The sequence below is a fragment of the Poecilia reticulata genome, chromosome 8 (assembly GCF_904066995.2).
Source record: "Poecilia reticulata chromosome 8, P_reticulata-male-v2, whole genome shotgun sequence".
NCBI lineage: Eukaryota > Metazoa > Chordata > Actinopteri > Cyprinodontiformes > Poeciliidae > Poecilia > Poecilia reticulata.
Genome location: NC_088837.1, coordinates 26019693 through 26044960, shown reverse-complemented (window position 1 = coordinate 26044960; position 25268 = coordinate 26019693). Strand labels below are relative to the sequence as shown.

Sequence of the window (25268 nt, the reverse complement as noted above, 5' to 3'; positions counted from 1 at the left end):
AATGTGGAACTGTTAAATGATAAAAACTTGAAAGCTATTTGTAAAATAAATGATTCAGGATCTGTTACTGTGAACATGTCTAACTCAATCTGGAGTGACTCTGTTTGCATATTAAACATTTTTAATACTCTAATGATAATCAGGAAGAGAACTCTGGAAATAAACCCTTCACATAAAAATATAAAAATTGGTATATAATTTAAACTTTTTGATTATGCCAAGTTAAAACTGTAATAAGTTAGAAAACTGGATTCTTTAATCTTATGAACACAACTAGAATTTGCTTTAATAATCTGCAGTGCTCTGCAGTATATTTGTAGAATCCTTCTACAAATAATTAAAATTATGCTGCACATTTACTGATGAAAGCAGGAAAGTCTCTTGATTTGTATATTTTCTTTTAAGGGGATTTTCTGACCTGTGGAGTTAGTTTGTCTGTGTCGGGATCAATGTTCTGTAGCAGCGTTACAGCGCCACCCACTGGCCTGCCTTTCCTATTACATCAGCTTCTGTGGCGCTGCATCCTGACCTGTGAGCACTTTTTTTTAAATTACTATTTACATAAATATATCACACTCATCTCTGTGCACAAGGCTTCAGTCTGTTATGTAAATATAAAAAAACCACCAGATCAAAATGTAAAACTAAATATTTTGTCTCACGATAAGAAACCCTCAAATCCAGATCTGAACTGAATATTTATCTAAATTTAACTCCAGACTAAGAGGGCAGATACATTATGAGTAACATTATTAAAAACAGGATGCAGCTGAAGTTAATCTTCCTTGAAATAACTGTTGGAGTTGTTTATGGCAGCAGGTGAGAATCTCAGCAGCAATGATTTATTCCACAAAGGACTCTGGCCAACCACCAGAACCAGAACTTTTATATTTCATGTGTTTAACTCTAATCATTTGGGTGACTGAGGCTTAAAGCTAATAAAAACTAACATTTGGTTTCTTAGGCAATTTGATAATTAACAAATGTGACCCTTGACATGGATACATACTAAAGCTCTGGCTCCTTGCAAACCTTTTCCTTCCACTTAACTTTCAATACAGGTGTCAGTTAACAGCCTGATTCTGGCTTCTTATGTGACTATACATATAAGTTAAATGTTTTATTAATGTTTGCTAATTTAATACATGAAGATAATTTTATGACCATAAGTCTCTGTTACTTTTAAATAGTTTTTTTCTCACATTTGTATTAAGCACAGGCACTTTATTATTATTTTATGTTAAAATTCATTAAAGGATTTAATGTGATGTGAGCCTTTCTGCCATATTTTTTCATAAATAAAGACATCATGGCGTCCTGAAGTCTGTGGTCGACATCATTTAATCGTTTCTTCAGCCTTCAGAAACAAAGGCACACATTTTCCTCCTAAAGAGGAAAATTATTTATATAAGAAACTGTTATTATTTTTGATGTAAACAAAAATATATTCTGCTTGAATCCTTCTCCACACCTTGCTTTTTATTTTCTAAAATGAAGATAAAATGTATTGTTTGTTTTTTGTGCCGTTTCTTGAGACTGTATTTGTTGTAAATTTACAATAGACTGCATTGAAACTGAGTGGAGTTAAATTATTACCTCAGCAGTTTGAACCATTTCTAAAATAAATTATGACTGTTTTAAGGGTCAAAATCTAGCAAATTGTCTTACGTTATTATTTTTCCACTTTTGATGTAGATACCAGCTTTTGCTTGACTTAAAAGAAAAATTAACTTAGTTATTAGTAACTAGAATAAATTACAAAATATAACATGGGTGAAGAATATTTAAGAATATAATTATTTAAAGTATAATTTATTTGAATGGTTATTAAACATAATAAACAGATAAAGTAACAGGGACACAAATTTGTAACATCTGTAAACAGAATGAACGAGTAAAAATAAGTTTAATTTATTGCTCATGTATTTATTTTATTCAAGTTTAATAAAGGACACAGAGTCACATCACACATACGAAGCGACGCTTGTTTTGTACATAGATTTTCTAGCTACAAGCTATTTGCAATTTTTTTAAGACAGCACAATTATAATTTATCCAGATATATTTATAAATAAACCTCAATCAAAATATTGAATCAGCATCATAGCAGTGTGCATGATAATATAAAATGATTTGTTTTAATAGAAAAACGGAAACAAGTCATGTTTACAATATATAGCGGTAATCCGGTAAAAATGACATTTCAAGAAAACTGGATATGATTGAACTTTGCTTTTTTTGAGTACATTTCTTTTGGTTAATCTTTATAGATCTGATACATTTTTGTTTTGATTTTTCAAGGTTGATTTTCAATCAATCAATCAATCAAATTTTATTTGTATAGCACATTTCAGCAGCAAGGCATTTCAAAGTGCTTTACATAATTAAAATAAAAACAGAAATAATCAGTGAGAAAGAGAGAGATTTAAAAAAAAATAAAAAAAACAAAATAAAACAAAAAAACAAAAAACATTACATCATTAAAACGTTGAAAAGAAAGAAGAAGAAATTTAAAACATTAAAGACATAAAAAGATGGAAGACATCAAAACCCACTGTAACCCTAATTTAGCCATAAGCAACTCTAAACAGGTGAGTTTTAAGTTGAGATTTAAAGGCACCCAGTGTTTCAGCTGTTTTACAACCATTTAGCCTTTAAACTATTTTTGTTTTATGTTTTTAGTTTCTTCTGTGGATGAAAAGAAAAATGTTTTCAGATTGAAAGTTGCTGCCAAACACTTCTGATCCTTTAGATCTGCTTTGAATAACCAAAACCAGAAACACGCTGTATATTACCAGGGAGCATTTTGGGCTAAAATTAAAACACCATCACCTGCTTTCTCTGTGTCATATCTTGTAAATCAGACAGTGTAAATGCTGCTTATGTGAAGACTTGGAGGCATACAGCTAAGAGGAGAAGATGGCCTAAGAGGACAGAGGGGAAGTGAGGCATTGTCACCCCACTGGTTGTCATGGGATTGAGCGTTGTGGTATTTGTGATGTTGGTGGTGACGGCGGCTGCTGGAGATAAGAACGATCCCAGTGTCTTGGTCAGGAAAGACTGAAAACGGTTCAGTTTTTCAAAGATCTTCATGCTGGCCCGTTTCCTTCTGTTGGAGGTATTATATGAAAGCACCACTGCCTGGAACCAGGAGCCGTCCTGCTTGCACATGAGCGGACCACCAGAGTCGCCCTGAAACAGAGAGAAGACGTATAAATATTCTGACTCAACCTTTTAAACCATCTTACCAACAACCAAAGTCCCTCTAGTTTCCCCACATTCTAACCCTAACCCTACACTTTTAGCAGCTTAAATTATTTTTTATAATTCTGGAAAACACAAATTCAGAATTCCTCATAAACCACCGGTGTACCTGTCCCAGAGTAAAGTCTTGTGTGCACATGCTGTCTGCTGTTGATGCATCCCCACAATTTAGCACTGTTGTCTGGAACTGCTGCAAAGGTTCCTCCCCTAAAGTTGGAGAAAATAAAGAAGCTGTAATTTCTGGTAAAGTGGTTTGATCTGCATTGGTTCTCATGATTAGTCCAGCATCACCTCCTGCTCCAGCGCTCCAGCCGGCGGCCCAGCATACGGCTCCCTCTGGGAATGTTCTTCCGTTGCCCAGGCAGATCGGCCAAATGTATTTGTTCAGGGTGGGGGGGGACGACAGCGTCAGCACTGCGATGTTGGTTCCCGTCAGGTTGCTCACGCTGATATTTACCACATCAAACGACGCCTCAAACTGGTTCACGCCGTTCTGATGCAGCCGACCCAACACAACCGTCCACTCAGAGGCGTTAGGGGGGCTGAGGGAGAGAGGATGGACTGAATTAGAGCGGAACAGAAAATTATTTTACCAGTTTAAAAATCAAGTTGTCTTTATTAATGGTAATAATGTATAATGTTGTCATTTTTCTTCTCCTGTCATGCTCAGCTTCAGCGTACCCTGAGAAGCAGTTGGCGTTGGTCAGCACGTCCTTTTCAGACACCAGCGTCCCTCCACACATGTGCTGGCCGTTCTTCAGTAAGCTGGCCATCCACGGCCATGCACCGGCCGACGCCACAGAAACTCCACCGGAAATCTTGGAAGCCAGTGGGGCCTGTCCACAGACCACACCTGGAGGAGGAAGACACAGGTAGACGGAATGAAACATCTCTCACAAACCCATTTGTGATGCTTAATTGGCACAGATGTCATTCAGACTTTCAGAACTTCACCTCAAGTTTCCAAATGTTTCCTTAAACAGTGAGGAACATTTGAGCTAAATAACTCTGAGCTAGCTGGGGTCTTTCTGCTGCACTTATTGGGCGATGCAGTTTCCTTCCCACAAACTTTCTAAGCTCGGTGGTCGGGGCGCTGAGGAGGTTCACCAGCGGTACACCATGTTTTTGTATTAAAAGATGTTAAATTGACAGGAAATGTAAAAATATTAGTTGGTAATTATGTTACAGGAATACATTATCAGTGAAAAACAATTTAAACCCACAACTATAGAGACTTGAAAACAATAAATAATAATAAAAAATAAAATTAAAATGTGTTTGCATGACTGATGGACCACAGGGAAAACTGGAATCTGTGCCAAATTACTGTGAAACTAAGTATGATTTGGACATTTTGTGTCAAGTGACCTGGACTTATTCAGTAAAGGTTGGTTCTTCTTGATGGTCTTTTAGACTGAGCAGGAATAAATGCCAAAGTTCTGCAGCAGTTAGGAGATGAGCTTCACTCTGAGTTTATGGAGGGCAGAGAGCCATGAAGGCAGTTGGAGAATCACAAATCAAAACTGCAGCAGATCTAAAACGGAGACTGTCAGGCGCACATGTGATGCTCTAAAACCTCTGACATCTGCAGCAGATGCTGCAAAGCTGTGGGCAGGAGCTGCGTCTGGCGAAGAGAGATGCTCGGCTTTGGCTATGAGTTTAAATATTTTTATTATATTATTATATTATGCACAGCACAGTTGGTAGAGCTGTTGCCTTGCAGCAAGAAGGTTCCGGGTTCGATTCCCAGCCCGGGGTCTTTCTGCATGCAGTCTGCATGTCCTGTGCATTCTGGGTTCTCTCCGGGTCTCCGGCTTCCTCCCACAGTCTGAAAACATGACTGTGAGGTTGACTGGTTTCTCTAAATTCTCCCTAGGTGTGAGTGAGCGTGTGCATGGTTGTGTGTCCTGTCTGTCTGTTGCGACAGACCGGTGACCTGTCCAGGGTGACCCCGCCTCTCGCCCGAAACGTTCACTGGAGAGGCACCAGCAACCCACTAGGGACAAGGGTGAAAAGAAAGTGGATGGATGGATAGTGTAGCTATTGTTGCAGGTAGAATAACATATTCTTTTATTTGTGGCTTTTTTTAACTGACTTGACATTCAGTTTGTGTGTTCTGTTTTCTTCCATCCTTATTAACAAAGTTTTGTATATATATTGGGGTTGAGTTCTGGAGACTGGCTAGGCCACCAGGACCTTGAAATGCTTCTTATGAAGCCACTCCTTTGTTGCCCTGACGATGTGTTTTGGATGTTTGTCATGCTGAAAGACCCAGTCATGTTTCATCTTCAATACCATTTGCTAATGGAAGGAGGCTTGCACTCAAAATCTCACGATACATGGCCCTATTTGTCCCTTCATGTACACGGATTAGTCGTCCTGGTCCCTTTGCAGAGAAACAGCCCCAAAGCATGACGTTACCACCCCCATGCTTCACAGTTGGTATGGTGTTCTTTGGATGCAACTCAGCATTCACTCTCCTCCAAACACAACAACGGTTTGTGTTTATACCAAACAGTATGACTTTGGTTTCATCTGACCATATGACATTCTCCCAGTACTCTTTTGGAACATCCAGATGCTCTCTACTAAACTTCAGACGGCCTGGATCTGTACTGGCTAAAGCAGGGGATCGTCTGGCACTGCAGGATCTGAGTCCCTGGAGGCGTAAAGTGTTACTGACTGTAGCCTTTGTTACATTAGTGCCAGCCTTCTGCAGGCCATTCAGCTCCTCCTGTGTGATTCTGGGACTTTTGCTCACACCATTTTGACCCCACAGGGTGAGATCTTCTGGAGCCCTGGATAGAGGAAGATTATCAGTGGTTTTGAATGTCTTTGATTTGCTAATTATTGCTTACATCGTTGATTTCTTCACACCAAACTGCTTGCTCATTGCAGATTCAGTCTTGTACAGGCCTACAATTTTGTTTCTGGTGTCCTTGCACAGCTCTTGGGTCTTCACCTTGGTGAAGTTTGAAGGGTGGCTGTTTGAGGTTGTGGATAGGTGTTTTTTATACTTATAACAAGTTCAAACAGGTGCCATTACTACAGGTAATGGGTGGAGGAAGGAGGAGCTTCTTAAAGAAGAAGTTACAGGTCTGTGAGAGCCAGAAATTTAGTTGAAGAACTTACATAATTGGTGGCTGACAAATTTTTTCCCCAAAAAAACATATTTGGTCATTTGTTATTTTGTTCCCTTTTTTGTAGTTGGACAATGAGTCTGAAAAATGACGTTTTTCTTTTTATTCCGTCCGTATCCCCTTGTCCTTAGTGGGGTCAGCAGGGGTGCTGGTGCCTCTCCAGCGAACGTTTCGGGCAGGTCACCCTGGACAGGTCGCCAGTCTGTCGCAGTTGTATTTTGTCTTTGTATGAAATTTCACACCACTGTGTCCCATCACTTTTCTGCTGCTCACCTGAATTCCTACATTTATTGCAAGACAATTAATATAATTCTATTTTATTCCCACAACTTGATAGAGATCTTTCAGATCACGATCCCAAATATCAAGGAGCTTGTCGAAAACTTGACAGCGTGTACATGCAGAGAATCAGCATCTTTAAATAGACCAGGAAACAACAAAAAGTGAAAGAAATCCTGTGCATGTAATGTCTCAGATTGAAGCTGTCCCTCTATAGCATCAAAGGATAATATTCATCTCTCTAGGATAAAAGGACAGAAAACAAGTGGCTGATAACAAATACAATAAAAAACCTGACAAGAGTCAGGTTTACTATTATCTCTATGATAGGTTACAGAAAAGAGACTCCTGTCAGCAAACATTTTTGTTGGTGTGATTAGCAAAGAACCGATACATCTTGGCATCCTTTTTATAGGTTTTTGTCTTATCACAAAATCAATAAAATCAGATACTCACGCTGAGGTTCAGTCGCTGTTGGCACGGTCGTTGTTGTTGTCAGAGTCGTTGTTGGCACGGTCGTTGTTGTTGTCAGAGTCGTTGTTGGCACGGTCGTTGTTGTCAGAGTCGTTGTTGGCACGGTCGTTGTTATGGTCGTTGGCACGGTCGTTGTTGTCAGAGTCTTTGTTGGCACGGTCGTTGTTGTCAGAGTCGTTGTTGGCACGGTCGTTGTTGGCACGGTCGTTGTTATGGTCGTTGGCACGGTCGTTGTTGGCACGGTCGTTGTTATGGTCGTTGGCACGGTCGTTGTTGGCACGGTCGTTGTTATGGTCGTTGGCACGGTCGTTGTTGTCAGAGTCGTTGTTGGCACGGTCGTTGTTGGCACGGTCGTTGTTGGCACGGTCGTTGTTATGGTCGTTGTTGGCACGGTCGTTGTTAGCACAGTCGTTGTTGTTGTCAGAGTCGTTGTTGGCACAGTCGTTGTTGTTGTCGGAGTCGTTGTTGGCACGGTCGTTGTTGGCACGGTCGTTGTTGTTGTCAGAGTCGTTGTTGGCACGGTCGTTGTAGGGTTGGCAGTTGTACTGAAGGTGATAAAGCCCGGCTGGTTGGTGTTGATAACGCTGTTGATCCAGCTCTCATACTGGGACACTCTGGTGTAGACTCCTGGGAAATTTGGCTTAGCACATCCTTCTCCAAAACTTACAATTCCTGATTGAATCCAGAGGTTCCCCTGCTTGCTCACCATGGGGCCGCCTGAATCCCCCTGGAAGATCAGAACATTTTCCCAGATGAGAAGAGAACTACTGTCTGCAGACAATAACAAACTGATGTGAACAGATGATCACCTGACAGGAGTCCTTCCCTCCCTCTAGTAACCCGGCACACATCATGTTGTCAGTAATGGCGCTGTCCCCATAGCTAGACTTGCACTGTGAGTTCCCCACAACTGGCACCTCCACCTCCATCAGGTTTTGAGGAGACGGAAGAGCAACTTAGGACATAATGAATACATCTGTAAGTGTTGAAAACCTGGTTTATCTCTTCACTTCTTTGTATATTGTTGGTTTACTACCCACCTCCACTCCCAATGTTGCCCCAGCCAGTGATCCAGGAGTCAACCCCGCTGGAGAAAATGCTGCCCGAGGCGGCTAGGCAGACTGGGGAGATGTAACTGGTGAAAGTGACTGGTGCAGAGAGCCTCAGTAGAGCAATGTCATTGTTGGAAGATGCAGCATTATAGTTAGGATGAGAAGTTATCTGTGCTGCCGTCCGAGAGACTTGGTTTGGGTTGGATCCCTGCTGACTCTGACGACCCAGATACACCGTCACTGTCCTACCATTAAGCCTATAAAATGAAAACATTTAATTCATTAACATTTAACTTTATGTCATCAAAATTCAGGATTTACTTGAAACACCTGTTGGCAAACTTTATATGTGTGCACTGTAAAACATTTAGTTGTGTCTACTGTCTTCTACTATTTAAGTCAAATAAATTTAGCGAGTTTTAGATTTTGAACCTAAATGTGCGAGTTTGTGACAGATAAACCCACAGTAGTAAGTTGTAAACTTTTTATTAATTTGGTCAAACCTCCAAGAGCTGAATTAGAGTTTTTAGGTTAGCACTAAGAGAAAGACAGGAGTGGGAACTATTTCCCAGGGTGCATAGCGACATGATTTCGTATCGTGTGTTGCACCGTGAGTCAGATGGAAGTTTGTTACATTCTTTACTTTCATGTGTTATTAAGGTAAATGTTTATTTCAAAGCTTGAGGATAATATTCTGTTCAGACTAAATGTATCTGGGCAGAATTTTATTGTGATGTTTAATAAAAGTCATTATTAGATCAGAAATTTTGTTTATGCAATGTGAAACAAGAATTTAAATTATTCTAAAGTAAAATAAGCAGTTATTGTAACTTGGTACTGTGAGTAAATATAATAGAGAAATGTGGCTCTTTAATGAGGTGAGGGTAGTTTTTTCTTGTGACATAATTAGTCGGTTTATATTACAGAAGTTAAATTTCACAAGTCATGATTAATGAACTTAAAAAACAATGTTTAGACATTTTGTCTCTCATTAAATCAACTTCATGAACTTCAATTTCTGAGTTAAAACCAAAACAGTTTTCTTTAATTAATGTAAATTAATGTAAATTAACAAGAAGTCTTTCTTCCAAGTTAAACCACCTTCAAATGTTTACAGTGTAGATGGTAACTGTGCCGTTAGTGTTGTTGCAAGTGTAACTTTCGCACCCCCAACAGGTGATTTTGTAAATAGCCAGAACAGTGACTTCACAGGAAGTAGGAAATCGATGGATGTTTACATGGTGCTTGATGACTGACTGTAATCCACCTGCGTCTGCCTCCGTCCTTCATCTTTTCTGGTATCGTCTATACTCTTTATTATTATCGTGTATACTGTTTATTATCTACTTATGTTTAGTTCTTTCACTATATTTTTCTGTATCAAAAATAGTACATGTTGTAATTGTATTTTTGTTGTATTTTATTTCAGTTTCACACTTTCTACACAGGGGTGAAAGTAGTTTTAAATTCTTGGGGTACTATGACAAACAGTTTCTGTGCTGATTAATTTTTTTGTGAAGCAATAAAAGCTGGTAGCTCTTGAATTACTACAAAATAAAGCTGTATTTCCTCCTTCAGCCAACTGGCTGCAATGTTGACACCTTGAGATGCCATGAGACCTAAATCCTGAACTTCATGGCATGGAGAGCATCCCAGTTTTCCATGTCTGGCATATAACCGTTCATTTTAGCTTTTAAACTGGTTCTATTGATCCTGTGTCCAGACAGAGGGATAATCAGTAGCCCAGCATCATGACCTGTTTGTTCTGAAGATCCTGCAGCTTCTCTTCCTAACCTGGCGCCTCCTCACCCTGACTCTCACACTGACAGGAGGAACCACAGAGCTCTGTTAGGTTAAAGCTCATCTTCTGAAGTTGGGATGTTTTTCCTCCAACAGGATCCAGAGAATCACCTCAAACCAGATGTTGGACTGGATTTTATTTCATTTGTGAATGTTAGAGCCTCATTTTCAACAGTGGAGCTATACAGGTAGAAAAAGGTTATTATGTTGGAGAAAATCTCATCAACATCAATATTTCCACTAAATAAGAAGCAAAAAAATAGTTTGATAGAGGAAAAGCCTTTCAGACTCTGAACTCAAAGATGCCAGAGAGCAATAAAACATTTTTTTTTTTTATTAGACAATTCGTTTAATTTCACTTAATTATCGCAGTAGAAGCCATTTGTTTGTTAAATACTTAATGAAACATATTTACCGTGTTTGATGTTTGTTGTAAATGACGTATAATCACAAAGAACGAGGTAATTAGTCCAAGTTTGTCGTTAGTTGACCGTTCAGAAACTACAGCGGCTGTGATGAGCCACAGCAAAGGTAAAACAACCTGAACAGGTGATCAACTCTAAACCACTCGCACCTTTTTACTCTCCGTCTCTCTCTGTCATTTAAGCACAGCCGTTGCCATGGCAACCTCCTGCGCTCCCCAAACCGACCAGAGATTACGTTAAAAACATTGAGTCCGTTACGATATCAGGTTTTCAGGCTTGATATTTATTTTGCGGTCATTAATAAGCCTCCCTGAACACAGCGGTGGTTGATTAGTTAATTTTAAACTCCTGCTCTGCTGGTTATTTTGATTATGGAACCGAAACACACAGAATTGCGCAACACCTTGTTGAAACAATAATCACAGAGATTATTATTTGTTGTTGGGTCATTCATTTGAACATGTTTTTTTTGTTCTTTAATAAAGTTATGAACGTTTTGATAAGGAGCCAGAGGAGGACGTGCTGCTCTCAGCCTCCTGGCTGCGTTCAGTTTGTCACCTACCGCCAAATCGACTAAAATCCTTTCATGATCGACGTGTTGCACCCCTGGTCTAGCAAAGCACGAACAGTTCAGAAACAATATGAAATGGGGAAAGAAGTTATTTATTATCTGATCTAGTCATGTTTTAGATTGTTCTTCAGAAATTAATCAGTCACTGTTGATTAGCGGGTGAACTCACGGCTGCACAGTGAACCCATTCATTCTTTACAGCAGACAGCCGCTTCTCTCTCTTGCAGGTACTGCGTACCCCCACTAAATCTTTTAGGGGTACGCAGTACCCTACTGTATCTGCCTACTTTCACCCCTGTTTCTACGTTATTAAACCTGTGGACAAAGAGAACTTGTCTTCCGAGTCTTAATGGAAGAAAAGTGTTGGACCTTTCTGCCGGTCCTCCTCTTCATAGTGCGAAGTGGGAAAGACAGTACAGTAACACTCAAGAACATTAAACTCAGTTTTCTTAAATTATTTCATACATTATCATGTCCATGTTAAAAGGTCATGGTAGTTTAGATGTTCAAACATTTTGTGCTTTGCTGGAGCTGACAGGAAAATGAAGGCGAGATCTAAACTTGACATATTTACAAGTGTAATGTGAATGGATCTGAATCGGTTTATGAACTGAATCGGTTTACCCGCTGACACAGTGAGCCGCAGTCAGCACCCACTGGTCGTTGACCAGAGATCCTCCACAGAAGTGGCTGGAGAGGTGCAGACTGACCTGCCAGGGCCAGCTGCCTGCAGGAGCTGCATCTCCTCCAACAATCCTGGTGTTGAGTGAAGGTTGACCACAAACTGAGAACAGATGAGATTAAATCCTGAATGGTAAATCTTTTCTGAGCTTTGTCAGATAAATACAAAACAGGATAATCCAGAGAGCGAGATCTGAGGTCCAAATGTAGAAATTGATTCAACATATTCAGCAATGCAACACTGCTTATGTGTTACTATCAAATAGTCTTCTTGTATGGTTTGTGTCTAGTACCTTCAGATATGTTTATTAGTGGTGTGAAGGTGGGAGTTGTCAGAGTCGTTGTTGTGATTGGTGCATGCGTTGTAGAGTTGGAGGTTGTACAGGAAACGTTTAAGCCACTTTCAGTCCCGCTGGACATGAATCTGATGAAGCCCGGCTGGTTTCTGGTGATGTGACTGTTGATCCAGTCATTGTACTGGGACACTCTTGCATAGACTGCTGGGAGATTTGGCTCAGCACAACCAATACCAAAACTCACAATACCAGCCTGAATCCATCGATCACCCTGCTTGGTCACTAGTGGACCTCCAGAATCTCCCTGTAGGACCAGAAACATTTAGTTTGAAGCAGGTGAGGAGAAGAAATCAGTGCAGGAAGTGGAATCTGATAAAAACAGTTAAGACTTACAAAGCATGGTCCCTTCCCTCCTTCACGAAACCCCGCACATATCATGTTGTTAGTAATCTGGTCTCCTAATATTTCACTGTAATCACAGCTGCATTGACCATTTCCCACAATATCTGCCTCAACTTCCAAAAGGTTTCCTGGGGAAGGAAGTGACTCTAAAGGAGACACAAATTCAAAGAAAAAGGATAAGAAATGACGAGAATAACATTCTGTAAACTGCCATCAGGATTTTGTGACAGACATCACCACTTATTTGTGATATTTTTTATTTCTACGAAACTGTCATCAGGCCTGTTTTACTATGTTCTCTCATCATAAACGGAGTTAGATATTTTCAGCTCACCATAATATTTGATGTTGCCCCAGCCAGTAACCCAGGATGGATCCCCGCTGTAGAAGGAGCTGTTTGAGTCCGCCAGGCAGACCGGGGAGATGTAACTGGTGAAGTTCACTGGTTCAGAGAGCCTCAGCAGGGCAATGTCATTGTTGAGAGTTATAAAACTGTAGTTAGGGTGAGTAGTGATCTGTGCTACTTTCCGAATAACTTCGTTTGGGTTGGATCCCTCCTGACTCTGACGACCCAGATACACCGTCACAAGAGATGGGATCGCAGCAAGCCTGTTGTAAACAAAAGATAAGGATCATTATATATTCAGTTAAACCACCAATGAGATGAGAGAATACATTTTACCTTATATAATCTGCTATACACAGGTATTGTTAGCTTCAGCTCCTCTGTGTTAAAAACAGCAGGCAGCAGTGTGAAAACAGTCGATCTCTCCATAATGATCTCTTATGAATCAACATCTCCCAGCGACAGAACAGTCTCTGAACTCAACTTTTATGTTCTCAGAATATTAGTTTTCTCCCTTGTGTGTTCATATTATATTGGTCTGTTGCTGAAATGGAGCAACCATTTGTCAAACTTGAAGGCTTTCATTTCCTTTTAACTTTAACATCTGCTTTTTAAGTCAGAACTAGGCCTGTCACAATAACAAATTTTGCTGGACGATTAATTGTCTCAAAAATTATTGCGATAAACGATAATATTGTTTCAAGACCTTTTGACACTGATTTAATGTAAATGACTAATAATACATGCGATTTCCTGATAGATACACTTTATTTTCAAAAGAACATAACATGGAACTGATCAACTAAATAAACAAAACAACCAAAAACAAAAACAAAATGTATTCTCATTCTCCATTAACAAAAAACGTACTTGAATAAAAACTAATCAACATAAAGCCAAAGTGGAAATGAATACTGCATTCATCCAAAAGAGTGCAGATTATGAAGTCTGTATACTATATTGCCCTTCAGTAATCACTAGATTTAAATAGAGAAAACGGGCACATCCGTCTACCTATTGCAGTAGTTCACACTAGACCATTTTTTTGCCCCTATTTTCCCCTTATGACAATCTTGGATCATTGGCCGTGTGTGGTGTGTTACGGTAGATCGTCGTGGCCGCTCCGATCTAAGTCAGGAGTTTTCCCCGTCTGGGAGCTTAACACAGCCTGTTGAATGTGACAGGTAGCCAATCAGAAAGCTGGATTCTCCTCCGTGCTTTCTGAGGGGAAATTACGGAGGGGAATCCCAAACAGCTGAAACGGCGCAACCCGAAGTCCAGCGGACATCGGAGATGATTTGTGCTATCAATTATGTTTATTCAACATTTTGTGCAAAGAATATAGAAATGACAAGGGGAGGAGTTGGAGCCAAATTGCTACCTCAGTTGATAAACCCGGTAAGTTTTCAGCTGTTCTTCGTTAACGTGACATAAATAGGTTATAATGATTTTCATTCAGTCAGGACTTTACGCTGACTCTAGCCACATGCATTGCAGGTAGATTCTAGTAAAGCATTGATTAATGCCTGATTTTAAAATTAGTTAACTGGACTTGTAGCCATTATTTTATGCCCATGTGGCTGGACACTACATCGAACCCGATCGAACCGTCATACCTAAGATTTCTGTCTGTTAATGTGTGTCTCAGGGTGTGAAAATGGGCCGACAACTCGTGTAGTGTGCGCTGTACATTAGACTAAGGAAATGAGGAAAGGAGGGTCAGTGGAGAGCACCGGAGCTGAGCCTTTTTTCATTTAGTGTCATCAACAGAAAAAAGGCTGGAAGGGACGATAAAGACGATAATTAAAATGAGGTCGATAGGTTTAATTTATCGTCCGATTAATTGATTCATCGTTTATCGGGACAGGCCTAGTCAGAACTTTTAGCATATAGGGTACTTTATTTTAATTACAGTTTTTATGAAAGCCTTGTTGCTGATAGTGTGTTTATAATAATTGAATAGAGGTATTTTTGTGTATCTTAATTTTATTTTGAGTAAAAATTAAAAAAATCTGAAGCTCCTGCTTCACCACTTCTTTTCCAACTGATCAGTTATATCTGGCTCTCAGATGAGGTGTTTCCTCTAGTCTTGTTGCTTACCCTTCGACACAGTGAGCCGCAGTCAGCACCCACTGGTCGTTGATCAGAGATCCTCCACAGAAGTGGTCAAAGGTGTGCAGACTGACCTGCCAGGGCCAGCTGCCTGGAGGAGCTGCCTGTCCTCCAACAATCCTGGTGTTGAGTGAAGGTTGACCACAAACTGAGAAAAACAGGAGATGGGATTATAACTCTGCTCTCAGCCAGTGTCTATCTGACACTCAGCAGGCTGATCCTGGGATATATCTGAGGCATACCTGTCAAGTCTCCCGTTGTGGCTGGAAAACTACCGTTTTTTTACCTCCTGTCCTGCCATTGTCCCATGTTACTATTTTCCCATAAATGTCCCAGATTGTGCCGACGTTAGTTGCTCTCCCAGGTCTTACGGTATGGTATACGGTTCCCTCCCACCGCCCTTACGTAATTACTCTCTGTTCGTGTGCCCCCCCACCCCTCATCGCCGGACAGCGGCAGATACTGTATTATACCAAAACTTGACCGGTATGATCTGAGGTCAAGAGGTAGAACTGGTTTTCTTTAATGTATGAGAACTGCTTTTGTGTTACCATCAAATTGCTTAACAAAGATTATGCGAGTAGTACCTTCAGATATGTTTATTGTTGTTTGGGTGAAGGAGGGTGTGCAGGAAACGTTGCGGTCACTTTCAGTCCCGTTGGATTTAAAGTTGATGAAGCCCGGCTGGTTTCTGGTGATGTGACTGTTGATCCAGTCATTGTACTGGGACACTCTTGCATAGACTGCTGGGAAATATGGTTTGGCACAACCAATACCAAAACTCACAATTCCAGCCTGAACCCATCGATCACCCTGCTTGGTCACTAGTGGACCTCCAGAATCTCCCTGTAGGACCAGAAACATTTAGTTTGAAGCAGGTGAGGAGAAGAAATCAGTGCAGGAAGTGGAATCTGATAAAAACAGTTAAGACTTACAAAGCATGGTCCCTTCCCTCCTTCACGAAACCCCGCACATATCATGTTGTTAGTAATCTGGTCTCCTAATATTTCACTGTAATCACAGCTGCATTGACCATTTCCCACAATATCTGCCTCAACTTCCAAAAGGTTTCCAGGGGAAGGAAGTGACTCTAAAGGAGACACAAATTCAGATTAACAAAAAAAGTTTTAAAAAGGAAGAGATCAAAAATAATTGCACTACAGTATCAGGAAACTGCCATCATCGTTTTTATAACAGACTTCACCCAGTTATTTACGATATTATGGACAAAGCTGTTGTCAGTAGTATGTTGATGCGTTCTCTGATCATTAATGGCATTAAGTCATTTCCTGCTCACCATAATATCTGGTGTTGCCCCAGCCAGTAACCCAGGATGGATCCCCGCTGTAGAAGGAGCTGTTTGAGTCCGCCAGGCAGACAGGGGAGATGTAACTGGTGAAGTTCACTGGTTCAGAGAGCCTCAGCAGGGCAATGTCGTCGTTGAGAGTTATAAAACTGTAGTTAGGGTGAGAAATGATTCGGGATACTGTCCGGGAGACTTCGTTTGGGTTGGATCCGTTCTGAAACTGACGGCCCAGATACACCGTCACACCAGATGGATCACCACCAAGCCTATTGAACGAGAAAATCACAACATTGAAAACCACATTTTAACATCAACATTCAGGATTTATTTGAAACACAAATCTTTGTTGGCAACGCTCACTGAACATTAAAGCTCAGTTTCATGAAATTATTTCATACGCTATCATGTCCATGTTAATTTGTCATGGTAGTTTTCATATTTACACTTTTTGTGCTTTGCTGGATCCGACAGCAAAATTAATACCAGATCTAGACCTCACACCTATTTTACATTATTTACAACTGTAATGTGAATGGATCTGGATTAGTTTATGAACTAATCGGTTATCTGACTGTGAGGTGTTTCCTCTAGTCTTGTTGCTTACCATTCGACACAGTGAGCCGCAGTCAGCACCCACTGGTCGTTGACCAGAGATCCTCCACAGAAGTGGCTGGAGGTGAAGTGCAGACTGACCTGCCAGGGCCAGCTGCCTGCAGGAGCTGCCTGTCCTCCAACAATCCTGGTGTTGAGTGAAGGTTGACCACAAACTGAGAAAAGATGAGATTAAATCCGGAATGGTAAATCTTTTGTGAGCTTTGTCAGATAAATACAAAACAGCATAATCCAGAGAGCGAGATCTGAGGTCCAAATGTAGAAATTGATTCAACATATTCAGCAATGCAACACTGCTTATGTGTTACTATCAAATAGTCTTCTTGTATGGTTTGTGTGTAGTACCTTCAGATATGTTTATTAGTGGGGTGAAGGTGGGAGTTGTCAGAGTCGTTGTTGTGATTGGTGGATGCGTTGTAGAGTTGGAGGTTGTACAGGAAACGTTTAAGTCACTGTCTGTCCCGTTGGACGTGAAGGTGATGAAACCCGGCTGGTTGGTGTTGATAACGCTGTTGATCCAGCTCTCATACTGGGACACTCTGGTGTAGACTCCTGGGAAATTTGGCTCAGCACATCCTATTCCAAAACTTACAATTCCTGATTGAATCCAGCGGTTCCCCTGCTTGCTCACCATGGGGCCGCCTGAATCCCCCTGGAAGATCAGAACATTTTCCCAGATGAGAAGAGAACTACTGTCTGCAGACAATAACAAACTGATGTGAACAGATGGTCACCTGACAGGAGTCCTTCCCTCCCTCTAGTAACCCGGCACACATCATGTTGTCAGTAATGGCGCTGTCCCCATAGCTACACTTGCACTGTGAGTTTCCCACAACTGGCACCTCCACCTCCATCAGGTTTTGAGGAGACGGAAGAGGGACTGAGGACATAATGAATACATCTGTAAGTGTTGAAATCCTGGTTTATCTCTTCACTTCTTTGTATATTGTTGGTTTACTACCCACCTCCACTCCCAATGTTGCCCCAGCCAGTGATCCAGGAGTCAACCCCGCTGGAGAAAATGCTGCCCGAGGCGGCTAGGCAGACTGGGGAGATGTAACTGGTGAAAGTGACTGGTTCAGAGAGCCTCAGTAGAGCAATGTCATTGTTGGAAGAACTGTAGCTCGGGTGAGTAGTGATCTGTGCTACTTTCCGAACGACTTCATTTGGATTGAATCCCTCCTGACTCTGACGACCCAGATACACCGTCACAGCAGATGGGAACCATATGTACCTGTCAGAAGGGTTGGAAAACAAAAGATAAAGATAATTTTATATTTAGTTTAACTAGCCACAGATAAGAGACCTATGACCTGTTACAGAGAATCCATTTGCCTAATGCTATCTGCTACCCACCTTATTCTTACGCCCCATGATGCTTCACGTGAATTATGGGCGCGACGTCCGCCGCAAGCCGGAACTGTCGTTTGTTTACATGGTATCCTCACGCTAACCGGCTTTCGTCAGAGCTTTTAGGCTATAAATATGTTGGATCACCAACGATCGAAGCTTAAATGTGACGATATCGGTTTTCCGCAACCTACAGCTATTTCGGGGACATATGGAGAAATGGCTGCCTTTCTTCAAGTCTCACTAGCATATGTAGCTACTTTACTGATTCAGTTGCTTCAGATGCAGATGTGGGTTATCTTGAACTTGCTGCAGCCACAAACTAAATGTGGTCTGTTTTTTAGAGTACAGCCACGAACAGCACAACAGTTACCCGAGCTCCTCAGGCATTTTACGACACTTTCCAGTGGCAAGTTGCTCTCTATCACAGGTTAATGTGTGATTCGGTTCGGTTCTAGTCCAGTGGGGAGATTCAGCTGTTCCGCAAGATCTGGAGCACAGCAGCTGAGGTTATTTCTCCGCTGATTTGCAGCGACACTCAGCAACGGAGAACCTCAAGGTTCTGGTTCTGATGGACTAAATAATCCAGATATTTATTTTGTCTTATAAATAAAATTTCCAGGCCCAATCATAATGATAAATACTCAGATCCTGAACTTCATTATTTTTAAAATTCAAACGAAAATAAATTCACATCACACCAAGCTAATATTGTGCAGTTCTGGTGTTTCATACTGTCGGCACAACTCAGATCTATGACAGATCTCAGCTATCTTCTGCTTTTCTCTTTATTACTGTCAGTTCTTCAGAGAAACGAGCTGTTGGCAGCGCTGCTAATTCACGGTCATTCCGTTACAAAACTTGACGATCCTGTTCCTGTCGCTCCGCGTGATTAAACTCACCATTACAATAATCTGTACTGAGCAGCTCTCTGACAGCAGACGGTGTGTCCGTAAACAACTTGTACTAAATATTGTATTATAACCGAAAAGAGAGATGTAACTTCTATCATGAATATCGATTAGCAAAAAACCCTACAAGTTCCAGTGAAATACTGCTACTTCCGCTAGCCGGCGGAAGTAACACCCGTAATCGTTTCCCCAGTAAGCCCCCCAGGAATAAGGTCAATAGACTGGTTTTGTTAGCTTCAGCTCCTTTGCATTAGAGACAGCAGGCAGCAGAGTGAAAATATTAGTTTTCTCCATGATGATCTCTTATGAATCAACTTCTCTCAGTAACGGAGCTGTTTCTGAACTCAGTTTTTATGTTCTCAGGAAATTAGTTTTCTCCACCATAGGCATTCTTCTTTAGTTTGGTAGTTGCAGAGATGGAGCACCATTCTTGCCAAACTTTAAAGTTTTCATTGCTTTAAGATAAACGTGTGCTCTGCTGGCTACGACATACTTAGTTTTAATATCAGTTGTCATGAATTCTGTTTTGTGGACATTATATTTGTAAGTGATAAAGGTCTTTTTGTGTATCTTATTTTATGTTGAGTAAAACTATTCCATAAAATGAAGTCCTGCTTCACCACTGCTTTTCCAATCAATCGGCTGTAAGGCTCTGAGATGATGTGCTTTCTGCAGTCTTGTTGCTTACCCTTCGACACAGTGAGCCGCAGTCAGCACCCACTGGTCGTTGATCAGAGATCCTCCACAGAAGTGGTCAAAGATGTGCAGACTGACCTGCCAGGGCCAGCTGCCTGCTGGAGCTGCCTGTCCTCCAACAATCCTGGTGTTGAGTGAAGGTTGACCACAGACTGAGAAAGATGAGACTGGATTATGAGTCTGCTCTGAGCGATGTCAGATAAGACACACAGTAGGCTAAGGATGATCCAGGGAACTGATTTAAGGGCAGGATGTACAACAAGTTTCATTCCACGACTTAGAACTGCTTTTGTGTTACCATCAAATTGCTTAACAAAGATTATGCGAGTAGTACCTTCAGATATGTTTATTGTTGTTTGGGTGAAGGAGGGTGTGCAGGAAACGTTGCGGTCACTTTCAGTCCCGTTGGATTTAAAGTTGATGAAGCCCGGCTGGTTTCTGGTGATGTGACTGTTGATCCAGTCATTGTACTGGGACACTCTTGCATAGACTGCTGGGAAATATGGTTGGCACAACCAATACCAAAACTCACAATTCCAGCCTGAACCATCGATCACCCTGCTTGGTCACTAGTGGACCTCCAGAATCTCCCTGTAGGACCAGAAACATTTAGTTTGAAGCAGGTGAGGAGAAGAAATCAGTGCAGGAAGTGGAATCTGATAAAAACAGTTAAGACTTACAAAGCATGGTCCCTTCCCTCCTTCACGAAACCCCGCACATATCATGTTGTCAGTAATCTGGTCTCCTAATATTTCACTGTAATCACAGCTGCATTGACCATTTCCCACAATATCTGCCTCAACTTCCAAAAGGTTTCCAGGGAAGGAAGTGACTCTAAAGGAGACACAAATTCAGATTAACAAAAAAGTTTTAAAAAGGAAGAGATCAAAATAATTGTACTACAGTATCAGGAACTGCCATCAGCGTTTTAATAACAGACTTCACCCAGTTATTTACGATATTATGGACAAAGCTGTTGTCAGTAGTATGTTGATGCGTTCTCTGATCATTAATGGCATTAAGTCATTTCCTGCTCACCATAATATCTGGTGTTGCCCCAGCCAGTAACCCAGGATGGATCCCCGCTGTAGAAGGAGCTGTTTGAGTCCGCCAGGCAGACAGGGGAGATGTAACTGGTGAAGTTCACTGGTTCAGAGAGCCTCAGCAGGGCAATGTCGTCGTTGAGAGTTATAAAACTGTAGTTAGGGTGAGAAATGATTCGGGATACTGTCCGGGAGACTTCGTTTGGGTTGGATCCGTTCTGAAACTGACGGCCCAGATACACCGTCACACCAGATGGATCACCACCAAGCCTATTGAACGAGAAAATCACAACATTGAAAACCACATTTTTACATCAACATTCAGGATTTATTTGAAACACAAATCTTGTTGGCAACGCTCACTGAACATTAAAGCTCAGTTTCATTAAATTATTTCATACGCTATCATGTCCATGTTAATTTGTCATGGTAGTTTTCATGTTTACACTTTTTGTGCTTTGCTGGAGCCGACAGCAAATTAATACCAGATCTAGACCTCACACCTATTTTACACTATTTACAAGTGTAATGTGAATGGATCTGGATTAGTTTATGAACTGATCGGTTATCTGACTGTGAGGTGTTTCCTCTAGTCTTGTTGCTTACCATTCGACACAGTGAGCCGCAGTCAGCACCCACTGGTCGTTGACCAGAGATCCTCCACAGAAGTGGCTGGAGGTGAAGTGCAGACTGACCTGCCAGGGCCAGCTGCCTGCAGGAGCTGCCTGTCCTCCAACAATCCTGGTGTTGAGTGAAGGTTGACCACAAACTGAGAACAGATGAGATTAAATCCTGAATGGTAAATCTTTTCTGAGCTTTGTCAGACAAATACAAAACAGCATAATCCAGAGAGCGAGATCTGAGGTCCATATGTAGAAATTGATCCAACATATTCAGCAATGCAACACTGCTTATGTGTTACTATCAAATAGTCTTCTTGTATGGTTTGTGTGTTGTACCTTCAGATATGTTTATTAGTGGGGTGAAGGTGGGAGTTGTCAGAGTCATTGTTGTGGTTGGTGGATGAATTGTAGGGTTGGAGGTTGTACAGGAAACGTTTAAGTCACTGTCTGTCCCGTTGGACGTGAAGGTGATGAAGCCCGGCTGGTTGGTGTTGATAATGCTGTTGATCCAGCTCTCATACTGGGACACTCTGGTGTAGACTCCTGGGAAATTTGGCTCAGCACATCCTATTCCAAAACTTACAATTCCTGATTGAATCCAGCGGTCCCCTGCTTGCTCACCATGGGGCCGCCTGAATCCCCTGGAAGATCAGAACATTTTCCCAGATGAGAAGAGAACTACTGTCTGCAGACAATAACAAACTGATGTGAACAGATGGTCACTGACAGGAGTCCTTCCCTCCCTCTAGTAACCCGGCACACATCATGTTGTCAGTAATGGCGCTGTCCCCATAGCTACACTTGCACTGTGAGTTTCCCACAACTGGCACCTCCACCTCCATCAGGTTTTGAGGAGACGGAAGAGGGACTGAGGACATAATGAATACATCTGTAAGTGTTGAAATCCTGGTTTATTTCTTCACTTCTTTGTATATTGTTGGTTTACTAACCACCTCCACTCCCAATGTTGCCCCAGCCAGTGATCCAGGAGTCAACCCCGCTGGAGAAAATGCTGCCCGAGGCGGCTAGGCAGACTGGGGAGATGTAACTGGTGAAAGTGACTGGTTCAGAGAGCCTCAGTAGAGCAATGTCATTGTTGGAAGAACTGTAGCTCGGGTGAGTAGTGATCTGTGCTACTTTCCGAACGACTTCATTTGGATTGAATCCCTCCTGACTCTGACGACCCAGATACACCGTCACAGCAGATGGGAACCATATGTACCTGTCAGAAGGGTTGGAAAACAAAAGATAAAGATAATTTTATATTTAGTTTAACTAGCCACAAGATAAGAGACCTATGACCTGTTACAGAGAATCCATTTGCCTAATGCTATCTGCTACCCACCTTATTCTTACGCCCCATGATGCTTCACGTGAATTATGGGCGCGACGTCCGCCGCAAGCCGGAACTGTCGTTTGTTTACATGGTATCCTCACGCTAACCGGCTTTCGTCAGAGCTTTTAGGCTATAAAATATGTTGGATCACCAACGATCGAAGCTTAAATGTGACGATATCGGTTTTCCGCAACCTACAGCTATTTCGGGGACAATATGGAGAAATGGCTGCCTTTCTTCAAGTCTCACTAGCATATGTAGCTACTTTACTGATTCAGTTGCTTCAGATGCAGATGTGGGTTATCTTGAACTTGCTGCAGCCACAAACTAAATGTGGTCTGTTTTTTAGAGTACAGCCACGAACAGCACAACAGTTACCCGAGCTCCTCAGGCATTTTACGACACTTTCCAGTGGCAAGTTGCTCTCTATCACAGGTTAATGTGTGATTCGGTTCGGTTCTAGTCCAGTGGGGAGATTCAGCTGTTCCGCAAGATCTGGAGCACAGCAGCTGAGGTTATTTCTCCGCTGATTTGCAGCGACACTCAGCAACGGAGAACCTCAAGGTTCTGGTTCTGATGGACTAAATAAATCCAGATATTTTATTTTGTCTTATAAATAAAATTTCCAGGCCCAATCATAATGATAAATACTCAGATCCTGAACTTCATTATTTTTAAAATTCAAACGAAAAATAAAATTCACATCACACCAAGCTAATATTGTGCAGTTCTGGTGTTTCATACTGTCGGCACAACTCAGATCTATGACAGATCTCAGCTATCTTCTGCTTTTCTCTTTATTACTGTCAGTTCTTCAGAGAAACGAGCTGTTGGCAGCGCTGCTAATTCACGGTCATTCCGTTACAAAACTTGACGATCCTGTTCCTGTCGCTCCGCGTGATTAAACTCACCATTACAATAATCTGTACTGAGCAGCTCTCTGACAGCAGACGGTGTGTCCGTAAACAACTTGTACTAAATATTGTATTATAACCGAAAAGAGAGATGTAACTTCTATCATGAATATCGATTAGCAAAAAACCCTACAAGTTCCAGTGAAATACTGCTACTTCCGCTAGCCGGCGGAAGTAACACCCGTAATCGTTTCCCCAGTAAGCCCCCCAGGAATAAGGTCAATAGACTGGTTTTGTTAGCTTCAGCTCCTTTGCATTAGAGACAGCAGGCAGCAGAGTGAAAATATTAGTTTTCTCCATGATGATCTCTTATGAATCAACTTCTCTCAGTAACGGAGCTGTTTCTGAACTCAGTTTTTATGTTCTCAGGAAATTAGTTTTCTCCACCATAGGCATTCTTCTTTAGTTTGGTAGTTGCAGAGATGGAGCACCATTCTTGCCAAACTTTAAAGTTTTCATTGCTTTAAGATAAACGTGTGCTCTGCTGGCTACGACATACTTAGTTTTAATATCAGTTGTCATGAATTCTGTTTTGTGGACATTATATTTGTAAGTGATAAAGGTCTTTTTGTGTATCTTATTTTTATGTTGAGTAAAAACTATTCCATAAAATGAAGTCCTGCTTCACCACTGCTTTTCCAATCAATCGGCTGTAAGGCTCTGAGATGATGTGCTTTCTGCAGTCTTGTTGCTTACCCTTCGACACAGTGAGCCGCAGTCAGCACCCACTGGTCGTTGATCAGAGATCCTCCACAGAAGTGGTCAAAGATGTGCAGACTGACCTGCCAGGGCCAGCTGCCTGCTGGAGCTGCCTGTCCTCCAACAATCCTGGTGTTGAGTGAAGGTTGACCACAGACTGAGAAAAGATGAGACTGGATTATGAGTCTGCTCTGAGCGATGTCAGATAGACACACAGTAGGCTAAGGATGATCCAGGGAACTGATTTAAGGGCAGGATGTACAACAAGTTTCATTCCACGACTTAGAACTGCTTTTGTGTTACCATCAAATTGCTTAACAAAGATTATGCGAGTAGTACCTTCAGATATGTTTATTGTTGTTTGGGTGAAGGAGGGTGTGCAGGAAACGTTGCGGTCACTTTCAGTCCCGTTGGATTTAAAGTTGATGAAGCCCGGCTGGTTTCTGGTGATGTGACTGTTGATCCAGTCATTGTACTGGGACACTCTTGCATAGACTGCTGGGAAATATGGTTTGGCACAACCAATACCAAAACTCACAATTCCAGCCTGAACCCATCGATCACCCTGCTTGGTCACTAGTGGACCTCCAGAATCTCCCTGTAGGACCAGAAACATTTAGTTTGAAGCAGGTGAGGAGAAGAAATCAGTGCAGGAAGTGGAATCTGATAAAACAGTTAAGACTTACAAAGCATGGTCCCTTCCCTCCTTCACGAAACCCCGCACATATCATGTTGTCAGTAATCTGGTCTCCTAATATTTCACTGTAATCACAGCTGCATTGACCATTTCCCACAATATCTGCCTCAACTTCCAAAGGTTTCCAGGGAAGGAAGTGACTCTAAAGGAGACACAAATTCAGATTAACAAAAAAAGTTTTAAAAAGGAAGAGATCAAAAATAATTGTACTACAGTATCAGGAAACTGCCATCAGCGTT

General features: G+C 41.5%; 3 protein-coding genes across 3 annotated transcripts; all 3 read right to left on the bottom strand.

Moving 5' to 3' along the window:
* Positions 1 to 1896: 1896 nt before the first annotated feature.
* LOC108165988 (transmembrane protease serine 9-like) lies at positions 1897 to 17658 on the bottom strand. The gene is made up of 18 exons (XM_081610466.1): positions 17495 to 17658; positions 17106 to 17412; positions 16753 to 16915; positions 16140 to 16414; positions 15778 to 15932; positions 15430 to 15688; positions 14831 to 14990; positions 12719 to 12993; positions 12376 to 12599; positions 11980 to 12286; positions 11630 to 11789; positions 8198 to 8466; positions 7967 to 8112; positions 7140 to 7884; positions 3946 to 4117; positions 3556 to 3806; positions 3374 to 3471; positions 1897 to 3192 (listed from the first exon to the last, which is right to left on the bottom strand). The coding sequence occupies exons 1-18, from the start codon at positions 17648 to 17650 to the stop codon at positions 2881 to 2883; spliced, it is 4434 nt and encodes a 1477-aa protein (XP_081466592.1). The 5' UTR covers positions 17651 to 17658; the 3' UTR covers positions 1897 to 2880.
* A 3051-nt stretch (positions 17659 to 20709) lies between these two features.
* LOC145552646 (transmembrane protease serine 9-like) lies at positions 20710 to 25141 on the bottom strand. The gene is made up of 4 exons (XM_081610340.1): positions 25019 to 25141; positions 24672 to 24930; positions 21367 to 21529; positions 20710 to 21030 (listed from the first exon to the last, which is right to left on the bottom strand). Exons 1-4 carry the CDS (start codon positions 25061 to 25063, stop codon positions 20736 to 20738), a joined length of 762 nt encoding a protein of 253 aa, XP_081466466.1. The 5' UTR covers positions 25064 to 25141; the 3' UTR covers positions 20710 to 20735.
* On the bottom strand, positions 21685 to 24606 carry LOC145552673 (trypsin-like). The gene is made up of 5 exons (XM_081610446.1): positions 24595 to 24606; positions 24330 to 24523; positions 22334 to 22605; positions 22107 to 22251; positions 21685 to 22024 (listed from the first exon to the last, which is right to left on the bottom strand). Exons 1-5 carry the CDS (start codon positions 24604 to 24606, stop codon positions 21685 to 21687), a joined length of 963 nt encoding a protein of 320 aa, XP_081466572.1.
* Positions 25142 to 25268: the final 127 nt, after the last annotated feature.

Bases quoted from the DNA above. Each gene is read 5' to 3' on its own strand.
- LOC145552646 (XM_081610340.1), bottom strand. From the start codon at position 25,063: ATGATATGTGCGGGGTTTCGTGAAGGAGGGAAGGGACCATGCTTT. The intron at 24,931-25,018 runs GTAAGTCTTAAC...CTGGTCCTACAG, and splicing joins GAGGGAAGGGACCATGCTTT to GGAGATTCTGGAGGTCCACT. The intron at 21,031-21,366 runs GTAAGCAACAAG...CTCGTTCAATAG, and splicing joins GCGGCTCACTGTGTCGAATG to GCTTGGTGGTGATCCATCTG.
- LOC145552673 (XM_081610446.1), bottom strand. The intron at 22,252-22,333 runs GTTAGTAAACCA...TTATGTCCTCAG, and splicing joins CAACATTGGGAGTGGAGGTG to TCCCTCTTCCGTCTCCTCAA. The intron at 22,025-22,106 runs GTGACCATCTGT...CTGATCTTCCAG, and splicing joins GGAGGGAAGGACTCCTGTCA to GGGATTCAGGCGGCCCCATG.
- LOC108165988 (XM_081610466.1), bottom strand. From the start codon at position 17,650: ATGTCCTCAGTCCCTCTTCCGTCTCCTCAAAACCTGATGGAGGTGGAG. The intron at 12,287-12,375 runs GTAAGTCTTAAC...CTGGTCCTACAG, and splicing joins GAGGGAAGGGACCATGCTTT to GGAGATTCTGGAGGTCCACT. The intron at 7,885-7,966 runs GTGATCATCTGT...CTGATCTTCCAG, and splicing joins GAGGGAAGGACTCCTGTCAG to GGGGATTCAGGCGGCCCCAT.